The 14,891-nt window shown below is 40.9% G+C and overlaps 1 protein-coding gene across 1 annotated transcript in view; it reads left to right on the top strand.

Annotated features, from left to right (window-relative positions):
• LOC144783441 (protein SSUH2 homolog) overlaps positions 1 to 14,891 on the top strand; it is a 180,287-nt gene that overhangs the window by 27,782 nt on the left and 137,614 nt on the right. Inside the window, exon 4 of the mRNA XM_078662416.1 lies at positions 12,363 to 12,492. Within this exon, the coding sequence (XP_078518542.1) occupies positions 12,363 to 12,492 (130 nt within the window). The remainder of the gene's footprint in view (positions 1 to 12,362; positions 12,493 to 14,891) is intronic.

Here is a 14,891-nt window from a genome sequence, read left to right on the forward strand (position 1 = left end):
GTGAACTAAAAAACTATGGTGTGGTTATTGTCTGTAAAATAAATACATACTAGAAAAGTAAGGAGTCAAAGCCCCATGAGCCGTCCAGGTCAAGAGGTAAATTAAACTCTCATCTGTTGGTTTAGGAGAGAGGTAATAAAAAATTATATATTGAGGCATAGTTCCCGCAATTAAAGTACATTTCAGGTGAAATGCAATCGTGATAATCGTTAGGTCTCTCCTCAAGCGGCTGTGCCGTACTTACTCGAAGTCGTTCAGTCCTCGCCTCCACTCTCTGTTATGTTATGTTATGTTATTCTAAATTTGTTAAGCGCACGGGCACCCAGAGGTTTCATGGCGCTGGAGGTGAGGAAGAGTGACAAAACAGTTAACCTATCCCGAAGCTTGCTTGAATAGCCAGGTCTTCAGTGCACCCCTGAACTCCATGAGATTGGTACATCTCCTGAGCGACAAGGGGAAACAGTTCCAAACCTTTGGGGCGAGATAAGCAAATCGACACCCGCCCAGGCGCTTCCGTTTGTAGGAGGGTAGAGTGAGAAGGGACTGATGAGCAGAACGGAGATTGCGGGTCGGTTCATGTTTGATTATTAGGCTGTTGATGAACAAGGGGCTTTTCCTGTGGAGAGCCTTAAAGGTCAAGCATCCTTCTTTGAATATTACCCACTGGGCTATGGGAAGCCAGTGAAGAGTGGCCAGCAATGGTTTCGCCGAGCTCCTACCTCGGTTCTTAAAGATTAATCTGGCCGCTTGGTTCTGCACAATTTGCAGGCGTTTAGACAAAAACAGGGGGAGGCCTAAATAAATAGAGTTCGAGAAATCTAATCGGGAAAGGACCAAGGCGAGAACCACCTGAATGAGGGCAAGGTGAGTGAGTAAATGGGCAATTTTTCGGATTTTGCGTAACTGAAGGAAGCTAGATGAGATCACTGCTCCCACCTGACTTTTCAGAGAGAGATCAGAGTTAATGGTGATCCCGAGGCTCTTCACGGAAAGAGAGGGGGAAGGAGGGGATCCCATTGTTGACGGCTAGAAATGAGGGCCCAACTGATCGAGCTTTTTCCTGGGAGTACCAGCTCGGTCTTCCCGGGATTGAGTTTTAAGTGATTCAGCTCCATCCACCGTTGAATGTGCAGCATGGTGGCCTGGAATTCCACGGCGGAGTCGGTTGAGTCCAGAGGGAAAATTAGCTGCAGGTCGTCGGCATAGTTATAAATCGTAACCCTCCTGTTTTTTAAGGAGTGTAATAGAGGTTTAAGATATAGGTTAAACAGGAGGGGGGATAGTGACGATCCTTGCGGGACGCCACAGGTGGTGGATAATTTGGGCGCTTCCATTGTATGAGGGTGAGGGTGGGAGGAGTCGTATTTATACACAGCCTAATTGGATGAGGGTTTTCACCTGGCCGCTTGTTACCGTGGCAGTGCGGGTAGGAAAACTAGAGCTGTCCGCGTCGCAGCGTGTTGGCAAATGTGGTGGCCATCATGCTTCTCTGACTCAAGCCAAACGCTAACACACCCGATCATAGGTTTGATGGAAAAAATACTATCTCCTAACAAGGGGAGGACACAGACAGGGGCATGTGAAACCTACTGCAAAATGCGGGTGGTGCGTGTGCGCCGACGGGCGAACAGGCTATTCCGTGTCTCTCATGTTGACGTTGGATGGCTAAAACTGCGTGCTGATGGTCGGCCATTTTGGAGTGGTTTCATTATAAACACGGGCCCGATAGTTAGTAGGGTTTACACTGATTATGGACTGATGAATTAGGTGCAGTTGCTTAAAGACGTGATCTATTGCGGCCATACTAGGTGGTAACTTGACTAGGTGGCCAAACATGCAGTTTAGAAATAAACACAGTTAGTAGCATGCACTTAAACAGTTATTTTGGTGAGTGGTGACTCTTAGCCATGCTATAATGTATACTATATTCAACGAATCCTAAAAAGATAATGTTTACAGTTATTATAATGTTCATGGCGAAATAGGGGTTTTTTTTCTTTTGGGAGGAGACCATAGGTACAGTCAGTTTGACACAGTTTACTGTTGGCCCAGTTGTGCCCAAGGTATTTCATCATTCAACCCTGTGATATGTGTTCCTAAGCGGAACACCCAGCGTTGTTCTTTTACCAGGAGTTTTTTTTCATTCCAAACGGGTTCGATTATAGTCCATCGAAGGTCTTTAATGTCATGACCCATTGTTAAGTAGTGGCTGGCCATTTTGGTTGTGTTCTTTTTGCAACAAATGTTCCTCTTATGTTCACCGATACGTATTTTGATCGGTCTTGACGTCATTCCAACATACTCCTTGGCACAGGGGCATGTGATCAAGAATATAACGTTTCTGCTGTTGCAATTAGTGAAAGCACGCTGTTCCCAAGTTGTGCCGTTGGAAAACTCTATTGTTCTGCTTTTTTTAGTTAATTCACATATGCTACATGAGCCGCATGGATGGTGTCCTTGTACAGATTGTATTCTTGTGATGCAAGGATTTGCGGTAGCTTTTGGTCTGGTGTGGACCAATATGTCTCTTAGATTTTTACCCCTTCTATGTGAAAACATTGGTTTGGGGAAATCAAGGGGGCCACAATTGAGGATGTTCCAATGTTTGTTCACTATCTTGGAAATCCTGTTTGAATTGGTGTTGTAGGTGGTGACACAGATGGGGCGGGTTTCTGGTTCCTTAGGTAAGGTCTTTTCTAAAAGGGCGTCCCTGTTGTTATTCCTTGCTCTTTTGAGACCTTTCCTCACAATTTTCTCAGGATAGTTTCTGTTAAGTCATTTTTGTTCCAAATCGGATGCTTGTCTCTTGAACTCAGATATATCGGAACAGTTTCTCCGGAGTCGAAGGAACTGCCCATAGGGGAGGTTATCCCGCAGGTGTCTCGGATACAAGCTATTATACAATAAGAGACAGTTCTTGGCTGTAGGTTTAAAATGGGCATTGGTCTTTAGTCTACCTTGGTTCGGGTAGTAGTTGAGGTGTAAAAAGACCACATTTTGGTTTGATGCTGTATGGGTGAATTTCAGGAATCTGTCTTGTAGGTTGAGCCAAATCATGAATTCCTCAACTGATTGCATGTCACCCTTCCATATGACAAGCACATCATCGATGTACCGTTTCCAGGTGACCAGCCTGTCGTGGAAGGGGTTTTGTTGATGGAGGATTTGTGTGGTCTCCAAATGATGTACATAGAGACCAGCCAGACTGGGAGCGAAGGTGCTCCCCATGCTCGTCCCATGTTTCTGTAGATAGTGTAGCCCCTCATAGAGAAAATTTTTGTTTTTTAATGCCAGGCTAATACATTCCATTACAACATTCCTAGGTGTCTGGTAGTTCCAGGGTGTGTAGAACAACACTTCCTCAATGATATTGAGTGTTTTTCTATGAGGTAGACTCGTATATAGGCTTTCGACATCACGCGCAAGTAGGAGGTCGTTATCGGGGTCAAAAGAGAGATCCTCAATAAGTTGGAGTACCGCTTTAGTGTCTTTTAAATATGTATTACTTGCCTGCACAATAAGTCTTAAGAAGGCATCAGCAAATTTCGAGAGGGGTTCGAGTATAGAACCAATGCCTGATACGATGGGGCGGCCAGGTGGATAAGCCGCCTCTTTATGAATCTTTGTTATTGTGAAGAAATATGATGTTGTGGGGTTTCTCTCGATGAGGAAATCCGCTTCTTTCTTTGATACCCAATCGTGGGCTATCGCCTCTTTATTTATTTTTACAGGCCCATATTCAGAAATACTGACAGGGCTATAACTAAACATACATTTGTACCACATAGGTATTGTATTTCAATTCACTTGTATGTACACCTTTCACATATTGATAGCAACTAAGTGAGTGACAGAGGGATCTAACTCCGTCCTGACGAAAAGGCATCCAAGGCCTCTAAACAAGTTGACATCACCAGGAGAACTAGCACATTAATAGCTTTGTTTCTCCGATACACTGCTTTTAATAGTACCAGCCTATGACCATTAAAAATCTTTGAATTCATATGGCCAGGTATTTTTAATCTCACTTTGCCATTCACCCCTGACCCTACTTCACTCACTCAAATACACCTCACATAGCACTTACAAATTAAAAAGTGCTCCAGCGTAGTCGCCAGTCGTAGCACGCCCCGTCCCGCAGCGGGGAGGAAAGACCCCGCTGATGAAGCATGACACTAAGGGCCCTTTTGGTGTGTGAGGGGTATTTTAACAAATACTGTGTATGCCTTTTATCCACAGGCTCACAGCAAACCTCCTAGAGGTGGATCTTTTTGTTTGCTAATACCATTGCATGAAGGAGGGTGCATCCACCATAGTGCTCCTCAGCACTACCTCTTCACTCCCTCATCTTTGATTTTTGACTAAGTAAAGTAAACACCAAGCTTCCTCCGGAGACAGAGCCTGACATTTGACCTCTGTCTTTGAATGCACCACAAGTTTAATAAGATAAGAACAATATTTACAGACCTGTTTACAGATAGGAGTGCTCGTGGAAGAATACAAACAGAGGTAATATGCAAAGACTTTACTGGATGGGAGGGACAAACTCACACTGGACAGCCTAAAACAAATAAAGGCAGCAAATAAAACGCCAGAAAATGTGAGTTACAAAACACAAAGCCAATGGTAAACAACGGGTGTAATGCATTCCTAGGGAAATCCTTCTGAATATACCCAAAATGTCTATAACCACTTCGACGCTAATGACAAAGCCAGCTCGTCATGGGCGTTACCTGCCCTGCGCTCATGACGAGCTGGCTTTGTCACAAACAAGCCATTTGCTCCTCCACCAGCGCAGGGCAGGTAAACGCAAACCAGGCAGCTGTGCTGCCTGATAGGCTTCGACCTAAAAATGGCCCAAGCGGCCCACAAAACGGGCAGTTTACATGGTTCTTGTAGGACTTCCTTTCACTGCTGAGAAGCACACAATTTTATGAAACAGGCCATACCTCCCTCAGGAGGACCTTTTTTACTTCAGATGTGAGCAAAGGCTGTTAGAGAAGTTAATAAGTTTAATTTAACACTTTTATCAGAATATTTCATCATTAAAAGGGTGTTGCATCTTGATTTTACTTCCATCACCATGCATTGGACACACCTTTCTGCAGCATCATTTTAAGGTGAAGCTGACAGATGGTGCTGCTCAAAGCTGCAGGTTATTGCATGTTAGTTGGGACCAGAGGTTAAGGTCCTCATCCATATTCAGAGTCCATTTCCACATTTGCCCACAACCACTCCATTAAACCGCATGCAAACTCGTCCATCAATAAAGAAGTATTTTCGTTTATAAAATTGCAGAACTATTGGCTTTGCCATGGGGTTGCTGATTGATGCATGCCTTGCAGAACAGAGGGCATTTGTATTGTGGCCTCTGCATATTTCCTGAGCTTTTTATTGCAGTTTTCTGGTAAGAAGTTGGAAAGATTCTTCAATTTTAATTAAAAAAAGAAACCTAAGAACTCGGCAGAGTTAATGATTTTCTATGTTCGTATTCGTTAGCTCATTTTTGAAGGAAATAATAGTGAGCTTAAAGCAGAAAAAAGAACTGAATATCGGAACATACATACCCCCAACTTGACTAAGTATATTGCCAAAGATTTAGAAAATCGTTTTTTTCTGATCCCTTTTCACTGTTCAGATTGCTGTGCACGTTTCTCAACTCTGTTGCACAAAGCACGTGTTGCCTAACAACAATATTTGCCAATGCTACTGACATTTAAGTATTTCCCGTAAAATCAAAGGGTTCCTCAATAATACATTTTTGTTCAAGAGGCTGAACCATCAAAAATATTACAGAGCGATGTTCTGATTAACACCTGACTTGAAGTTTGTGGTAACAGTTGGAAGGGAATGGTTATTTTGATAGAGCCTACCTCACCTGACGAGGTGCTGAAACGCTTCTGCACACAAAGAGAGAGCAGGAAAGTGCCACATTTACAGAGATATTGCACTATAATGCTCTCTCCACAGCGCAGGCGTAGAATCAAGCTGCGAGCATCACACACATACATTTGCGCCATAGTGAAAAAGCGTCTGTGTGAATCTTGCATAGGTTTTGTGCTGGAAGTACAATGCTTCGAGTAATATTATATTTTTTCTAAGCCTGGGCGGTGAACTCGACTCTGTTCACAGAGTTTACAGGGTTTTTCGCATTCCGTGCTCTGCAGAGCTCGCGGCGTCACATGGAGCTGAGTTTCTTTCCTCATCGCCATTAGTAACGGCGAATTTGTGCGAGGCAAATCCAACGCTAGACCAATTCCCTGCGAGATTTCTCAAAGCGACTGGTCGTGCTAGATAGTGGAAGTCAAGTGTTAGTGTGGCGCCTGTGACGTCGTTGATTAGAGTGTTTATTGAGTCCCAGAATTTCCTGACCTTGGTACAGTGGAAGAGGAGGTGTGCTAGATCCCCTTTCTGCTTATTGCAGTTCCGACAGGAGTCGTTTTCTCTGATGCCCATGGAGGCTAGGCGGGCTGGGGTCCAGTAGGCCTTGTGTATCAGCCAGAATTTTGTCTGATCTAGTGTTGTTGTCACCTTCCTTCTTGATGTGGAAGACCAGAGGTCGGCCCTTTCCTCCTCACTGAGCTCCCTCCCTGCCACTGTTCCCCAATGGGTTATAATTTTGTTATTTAGTTTAGAGGTCTTGGGGCACAGGGCTCTGTACATGTGCGCCACTTGGTGTCCTATTATGTTTAGGCTGCTGGCGTATTGCAGTATTGAGGGAGTGAGCTTGTTTATGTCTGCTTTGGCGATTGCCACTCTTATTTTAAGGAAGTTATAGAGCTCTGCGCTATCGAACTTGTATTGCTCTTTGAGTGTGTCGAAGGGTGTTTGAGTTCCTTTGTGCTGTAGCTGTCCTACTGTTGTTATGCCGTGTCAGTACCATGTGTGCATATCTAGTGTGTTGTTCCTGTACTTTATTCTAGGGTTGTGCCAGAGGGACTCTAGTTGGGTGTGTCTGATGCTGGTGTCTAGTAGCTTATCTATTCTTAGTAGGGCCAGTCTTGTGTTCCTTAGGATTGGGTTTTGTTTGATTGCAGCGGGTCACTATCTAGCACTGGGGTACACCGACCCCTCCATAACATCCGGAAAAGACAGGGACCTGATTGACCTCCTGCTCACAGCGGCGGTCAAGACGGTATTGAACAACTGGAAAGACACAGCGAAAGCCACTTTTCAAGCCTGGTTCAACTGGGTCATATTCCTGCGAGGTGCCGACACCATAACAACCAATAGCCTACCGAACTCGGGGAAGAAAAGCGAAATGTGGCTCTCGCTGGACACCTACCTGTCCTCACACAAGCCACCCTGAACGTTAGGGGGACAACCGGGAAGGTAGCCCAGAGCCCAGACAAGGCAGCACTACATAGACCACATGGATCACCTACTCTGTGACACACTGTGCCTCTTATCTCTCTTTACTCTCTATATCTCTACACCTCTCTCTCCACGCCACCAGGGGAGCGAAAGGACAATCGGACAGTCTATAAGGGGGAAGGGGGAAGCCGAAAGGATTGACGAGAAGAAGAAGCAAGAATGAAAAATGGACAAATAGCCGCGAGCCAATGCTTATCCCCCCCCCACCCCCGGGGCGTCTTTTCCCGGGCTTTTCTCTTGTTTTTTCAGTTATCTCCCATGTATACCCTCTGCACCATGTAAATATAATTTTTCAATAAAAAATTACTGAAATAAAAAAAAGCGACTGGTCGTGGATGGTCGCTACAGCTAGCATTGAGAAACTTTCCCTTCACGCTGAGGAAGCTGCCGCTCATGTAGAACTTTCACTTGAGTGGCAAAAATAAACAGCGCCCTCTTGCACTGTGAGAGATTCCATTCACACTGATTTTACAGTACAGGACAAACACCCGGCACTAGAAATCAGTGCGAACAGCGCTCGTTTAACCCACTCAGCCACTCACAGAACTGCGCGTAGCTTGGCAGCGTTTGTCACTTCACGGAGTTCCACAGAGCGGATCTCCACAAACTCTGCCCAGCCATAATATTTTCTCACATTGGATGTGTGCTCTATAGTGCAGCAGACATGCAAAGTTGAAAAAGGTAAAAGAAATGTAGGCCTTTCTTCTTTTTAATACCTAATTTCAAGTGGTGTTACTGTTTCATCTACTATTATTGGAAAGTACGGTTTTGCATCAAAAGCCAAGGGTGATTGCACAGGAACGCCCTTGTACCACCCATGGAAAGCCCCCTTGAAGCAGAGTTACGCAAATTAGTGCTTTGCATCACTTACAGTCAAACCCGTTTTGCCATGGAAAGGCAATGAAAAAATAATGGCAGGTTTGCATCACATTTGTGATGCAAACCCGGTGCAAAAAGTTTGTAAATCTGGTCCAGAGTTAGTGGTTTAGTCATGTGAGGAGACACATGTTTATTGTCAGTTAGTGGCTGGCACATTTGTCTCCTGCAGTTTCTTCAATTTGAACATCTTCCATGCCTTTTAGAGAAGGTTTTAGGTTTAAGGGCCAATTATTTTTGGTGGATTTGTGCATATCACACACTGCAAAATTGCACAGGATTTGTTAATGAGAGAAATGGGGAAAGTGACTACTGGTTCAATAAATACAGGATATGGTAGAAAAAAAATCGATATTCAAGTGCTATAATATTGCACAAGTAGTAATCATACACATTTTTTGATAGGTTCAATTAATGTAGCTCACATTTTGTAAGCACCGGCTGCTGTTCTTTAAGTGAGAATTGTATGCCACATTTGTGCATCATAACAAGCATTATAACATTATCAGCCTGAATCTGGACAATAATACCACATGTTGTACTTATAGTTCTTTTCTTGGGACTTGAAATAGTCAGATTTTTCTAAACTCCAAACCTTTTGGTTTAACTATGACACACTTTTCAATTCCACTGAATTCTATCATGTTTCTGTTTAGGTAGGGCAAACATTCACACACAAGTGCTACTGCCTCCTTCAGCCAATTCTAGGGAACTGTATTGGGACTAACACACACGAATGTGCTGTATGTGCCATTATATGGGGCATTCCTATCCTTTCCTAGTGCTGGTGCACTTTTGGCTGCCTAGTGCCAAAGCAAGCACTCGTTTGTCAAGGTGCAAGGGTGCCTGCATTGTAGGCGTGATGGTTTTTGTACAGGAATGGACACCTACAGAATGCAGCACATGTAGAAAAATATGAAAACCTCACCTGGGGAGGTGTAGCATTTTGGCACATTTCCAGGTCTTCCACTAACGGTAACTCTGAGAATGCGCCAAAAATCTTGGGTGGGTGCATGGGAGCACCCAAGCTCCATTCATGGAACCCCTCCCTGCCATAGAGTAACGCAAGGCAGTGATTTGCACTGCCTTGTATTACACTAGATTTATTAAGCCATGTAGAGCCCCGCAAGGTGGCCTTTAGTGTATTGATACATTTAACTTAGGGATTACCTCACCCTTGCTAACCGTTGTGTGGTGCAAGGGTGACACAAAACCTTGATAAATCTGGCCCCTAGTTTTTACTGAAAGGAACTCTGCAAATTGCCTGGGGTTTAATGGTTCTGTTATGCACCTGCTCAATGCAGGTGGTAAATGCGTACATAGGGGAATCTGATGCTGAGCTGTCCAAGAGTTGATGTACTCCCTGCTGTGCAGTAGAAGTAAGTCAGTGGGAAATGGGCTGCGCTTGTGCCCAAATCCCATGCATGATCCTTAAGTAATTTTACTTCATGGAGGAGTAAAACCAGGACCACACAATGAACCTGCTGGATTGACCTGTTAATTTAAAGAAAAATTAAAAGGGGAGAGAAAAAGATCCGGGGAGGGTCTGAGGTGGCGTCATTGTAATCAGCTGGGTCTGCCATGTAACATATCTCCATTTCTTTCTAAGCCCTAGTATTTCAAGACAGAAAGCACAGAGTCATCAAGAAAGATGACTATATGTTATTACTGCAATGTCTACGTCTGTTGAGGTACCCCGACCTCTATATTGACTTGTTAATTAATAAATGAGCATTTTAATTAATTTAGTGATTGTAACTGATAATGACAATCCTCACTGCCCCCTAAATGTTTATATGTAATTCATTTAATTTAATCTATTTTATATTAAATTGAAGGAATCTATAAAATCCAAGTATCCAGTACCTTAATGCACAATTATTGTACAATAAATTAAATTAATCAACTGATATTCAATTGGATTATTTTAATATATTAAATGAGATATATCTAATATTAGTCAGTACCCTAAACCTATCACATGATAGGTGTAGGGTACTGACATAAAAATTGAATAAAAAAACATTTCAAATGTAAATTAAGGAAAATAATCTAATTTTGCAATAATAAAAAATATTTAAATGGAACCTCATGTGAACCCTAATTATGTCAGCCATTAACATAAACGTGTATTTCTCTATGTGGAATTAAATAATTAAAAGTTAAACCCTTGCATTTATTTATCACATTTGAAAAACCAATATTTATTTTCATCCCCAAACATAACCCAGACCACTATAAAAAATTATTTTTGATTTAGCTTTTAATTTAATTGACTAAATAATTAACCATAATGTTTAATTTTTAAATATGTTTCATTTATATTAAATACAAAGTAAGCATAATCAATCCCATATTGAATCCCAAACCACAACTTAATTATTTCATTCAAATTTAATGAAATTTATATAATAATTAATCCCAATCATTCAGTAACTTAAATATAATTAAATCATTATTTTACTTTAACCAAATAAAAATAAATCATATTAATTTGAACAGGTTACCCTGCCACCAATACGATCATTATTTTTTCAATAAGTTAAATTAAAATAATGTACTTTTATTATCAGCTTTAACCACAAACTGATTAATTTACATTTAATTAAACATCAAGAAATTTACTCTGGTTAATCAAAGTAATTGGAATACATTGCCATAAACTAATTTTAATTCAATGTAAATAAATGCTTCAATTTATATATATTTGCCCGGAAAAATGCAGTTGCAGTGGATTTAGTGGTGATATTGATGTAATGGCATCAATCTAGTGGTTCTTCATCTATATAGCGCCCTCCGTGGAGAAGGGGAACCCTTTCCGAAAATGTACATTAAACATTTGATGTTAAAAAACAACCAGGAATTTTAAAATGGAGCCTTAACTATTGATAAAGTTGAATTGGGATCCTACGGTCAAGCAGAGGATAAGAGTTGCAGGTGCTGGTTTGCAAAAGCACTCCAGAGTACGTACCGGTGTCCGTGCTTAATTTGTAAGATATTAAGTACCAGGGCTCTGACCAGGTGGAAACTGCAGCTTGCACCACCCATCGTCCTTGTCATCACTGCCAAAACAACTACTAACCATCTCTTGCTGCCAAAACAACTACTATCTTGCTTGTCAATGCTACAGTTCAGATTATTCCAGGTCCCCAAACCTACGGGAATGGCTATGGAAGCAGGTATTAGCAATTCTAATGTATACTGTATTCCTAAACAACCGTTGTTCTGCTCATCTTTCAATTAGATGAACAGCACCAACATGTGGTAAATTGTTCTATGTATGGTGTTGACAATTAGGTGCCGGTGCCGAGCACTGGAAACCAATTAAGTGCCGGTGCTTAGTACTGGAAATCACCGGCTCATATTAAGAACTGACCAGTGAACTCCTGGTGCCTTTGTGAACTGGCTCCAAAACATCTAAACGTGGAATAAAATGAGAATATTCAAGGAACATCCCCATAGAATTGGTTCAAAAAGAAAAGTCTGTGCCTTCTTTGCACCTTTACTATTAGGAAGTTGAAGGTTTCAGGGCAAATCACAAAGTCATGTAAGAATATGTAACAGAGAACTCCTGTAGTTTCTCTTTTATGTATCCAAAATACTTTTTTTTCCAATCAGCTCCAAAGTGTTCAAACATGAAAGGCAGAACTGAATAATTTGTGTGTTTATTTTAAAACTAGTTTGGTGCTAACAGCTGTTACGGAAAGCTTTTTTTCTCATAACAATCTCTAAATAAGGTCTCTGCTTTTGAAAATGTGCTTTTAATGCCAGCGGATACTAAAGATAGTACCTTCATATATGGCTGCCCACAGTGGGAGAGATAGTAGGAGAGAGTAAGATAATTACCCCCATGGGCTCTGGTGGACACCCATAAATTCCTCATGTTTGCTTCAATGTGCCCTTAATCAATAAAACTTAAAAAGTAACATCTAAGACAACTCAATAAACTTTATGAGATTGCCTAATCCCATCTCAAGGGAGATGGGGGGAGCATTACTTCTTCAATCAGAGTCTTCTTCCAAGATGCATTATAGGTAAATACCCTGAATCTTTCAAACAACTAACAAATCTTTAATAAAGACTCTATGTTTTATATGTTTTGATATTTCTAGTACTCCAGTCATTTCTGAAGAGGCTGCTAAGCAAGCTCTGGTGGAGTATGCAGAAAAAAAGTGCTGCTACCGGACATCGCCTGCGTTGAACATGGTGGTAGAAAACCTGCAGCCATTCTGCATTTACCGGGTACAATAAATGTGCATACCTGTGTGTGCATGTGTGGGGTTTGGTAGTGGAGAGAGAATATTGGGGACATTACAACTCATTCTGTCAACTGCAAAGGTATACAATTGTCAGAACCCTATCCAACAGATTTAGGTATGCCGGTGTGTCTTTTTTAACATGGGAAAAAATGACGTACAGGCAGCACAAGGGTCTTGGAAATAAGTAAGGGGAATTGGCTGTTCACTATTAATGTCACATTTTCAGTTCTGGGTTTCTATGCTGATTAACTGAATATAGGGATGAATCAGATCGGGTGTGTGATTCGGGTTCAATATCATCAGTAACATGCAAATATTCGGATCTTCAGCAAGCATAGCTACTGAAAAAGTTAAGCACCTAACATGATACCCACATTAAAGGAAATAACTTTGTGTGGGCCAAATGGCAGTGTAGCTTTAATTACATTAATTGCTTCCATCACAGCACATCAGGTGTTGCATTTAAAACAGCGGTGTATGCTGCAATAAATGTTTCTGCTGTGAAACTGATGCTAAAACATCACTTTTTCGGTTTTGCAACACGAATGGAGCGTTGAGCAAAAGGTTAGCATATTGATTTTTTTACTGATTCGGGTGATTCAATATTGAAATGTTTTAGGACGCAACGCAGAAAAACTATCATCAACCACTACAGGAATCATTTTCATAATTACTAACACTTCAAAAAATATGTATATATATTTTTTCATCGCTGAAAAAACAGAGGTTAACATGACCTTATAGTTATGTATGGTAATTAGATATTCCCATAATTGAGGAAAAAACCTCAGAAATTCACTAAAATAAACAAAGGTTAAAGTGATGTTATAGTTAGGTATGGTGATAAGTTCTTAGATTACAATAAAGCAAACTAGAAATTTACTAAAACAATAAAAGGTTAAAGTGATGTTTAGTGAGGTGTTGAAATAAGATACGCTGTAATGTTTAAAAATTAAAAAAAATGAAAATCTCCAGTTTTAGTTTCCTAAACTAAGTATAATTTGCACCCCTCCCAAGCACTACTTATCACCTCATTTTTTACATCACTCATGACATGTTACATTACATCAATTATGATATCAGTGATGATAACTCAACTGTCATCATTGATAACATCACTGAAGACTTCACCACTGATGATGGGATAGTCATATAAAGTATTGAGTTATCGAGTGTACACATGTGGGGAAATATCATGGAAATAGAATAAGCACAGGAGGCAAGCGTGATTCAATATGTTGAAAGGTGTGTGGTGCACAGTTTATAAATCACTAAAGTTTTGGGCACAAGTATTACTCCATGTTAAAAAAAGGCATAGTCTGAGAGCATCAGATGTGAGTTGCAGAGTTATGTTTGAAAGCAGGTCGAGGTTTAAAGCCAAAGCCTGTTCCAAAAAATATCAAAGAAAGGCTAAGCTTCTGTTGAGAACAGATTATCCACCAGTGCATATCTAGGAACTTGCCCATATAAATAGTTGTATTAAAGTAGTGTAGACACATTCTATGTAGGAAGAATGTTTATACGGTTTGGATTTTTATTTCCATACCGTCTCTGAAGACAGTGAGGCATTGAAGACTGTTGAATAGTATTCTACTTGACCATGGATGTGTTCCCCATTGGGCCTGACAAAAGACCCTATGCCTTCCATGTGAGCTTCAATAGTAAATGCCTTCAATATGCGTTTCAATAGTATATATATACCTGTCAATCTCCTCATTTACAATTGTGGATTAAGTAAAGTGTCTAAAGGGAAATCCCATTAAGATAAATAGAAATTTTTTCACAGGTTTAGCGTGTTGGATTACTGCAAGTCCACCATTTTTATAGGACTGTGCCATCAGAATGTCATTTGAGATGTCATGGGAGATGTCATGTAAGATTTGGAATGGGTGAGATTCAGGTTTTCCGACAATCACTCGGGCATTTCATACTAATCAGTAAGTGGGAAGAAGCACATGAGTCGCCTTAGAGGTCAGTGGAAAAGGAAAAGAGTGTGGATTGTGAGGGGTATAGTATTCTGTAAAATAACCATGTTTAAGACCTTCAAAAAAGAGATGAATGTGTGTGTTGAACAGACATCTTACCATAACCGACTGAAAGATTTTGCACCCAACTATATATTAAATGACACATTTATTAGGAGGAGTGTAAAACCTCAAACGCCCCCCACCCCAATGCTATGGCCTAGGAGCAAGTTATAGTTACCTCAGTAAATTATAACTTTTGAATTTCAGTGTTTTTTAAAGTTTTTAAACATTAGTTTTTACCTTGTTTCAGCACCAAACTATAACATCACTTCAACCTTGTCTTTAGTAAATTGCTATAGATTTTGTTATTGTAAGCTAAGATTTTGCTACCAAAGCTAACTATAACATCACTTTA

Source organism: Lissotriton helveticus, chromosome 9 (genome assembly GCF_964261635.1).
Source record: "Lissotriton helveticus chromosome 9, aLisHel1.1, whole genome shotgun sequence".
In the NCBI taxonomy this organism is placed as follows: Eukaryota; Metazoa; Chordata; class Amphibia; order Caudata; family Salamandridae; genus Lissotriton; species Lissotriton helveticus.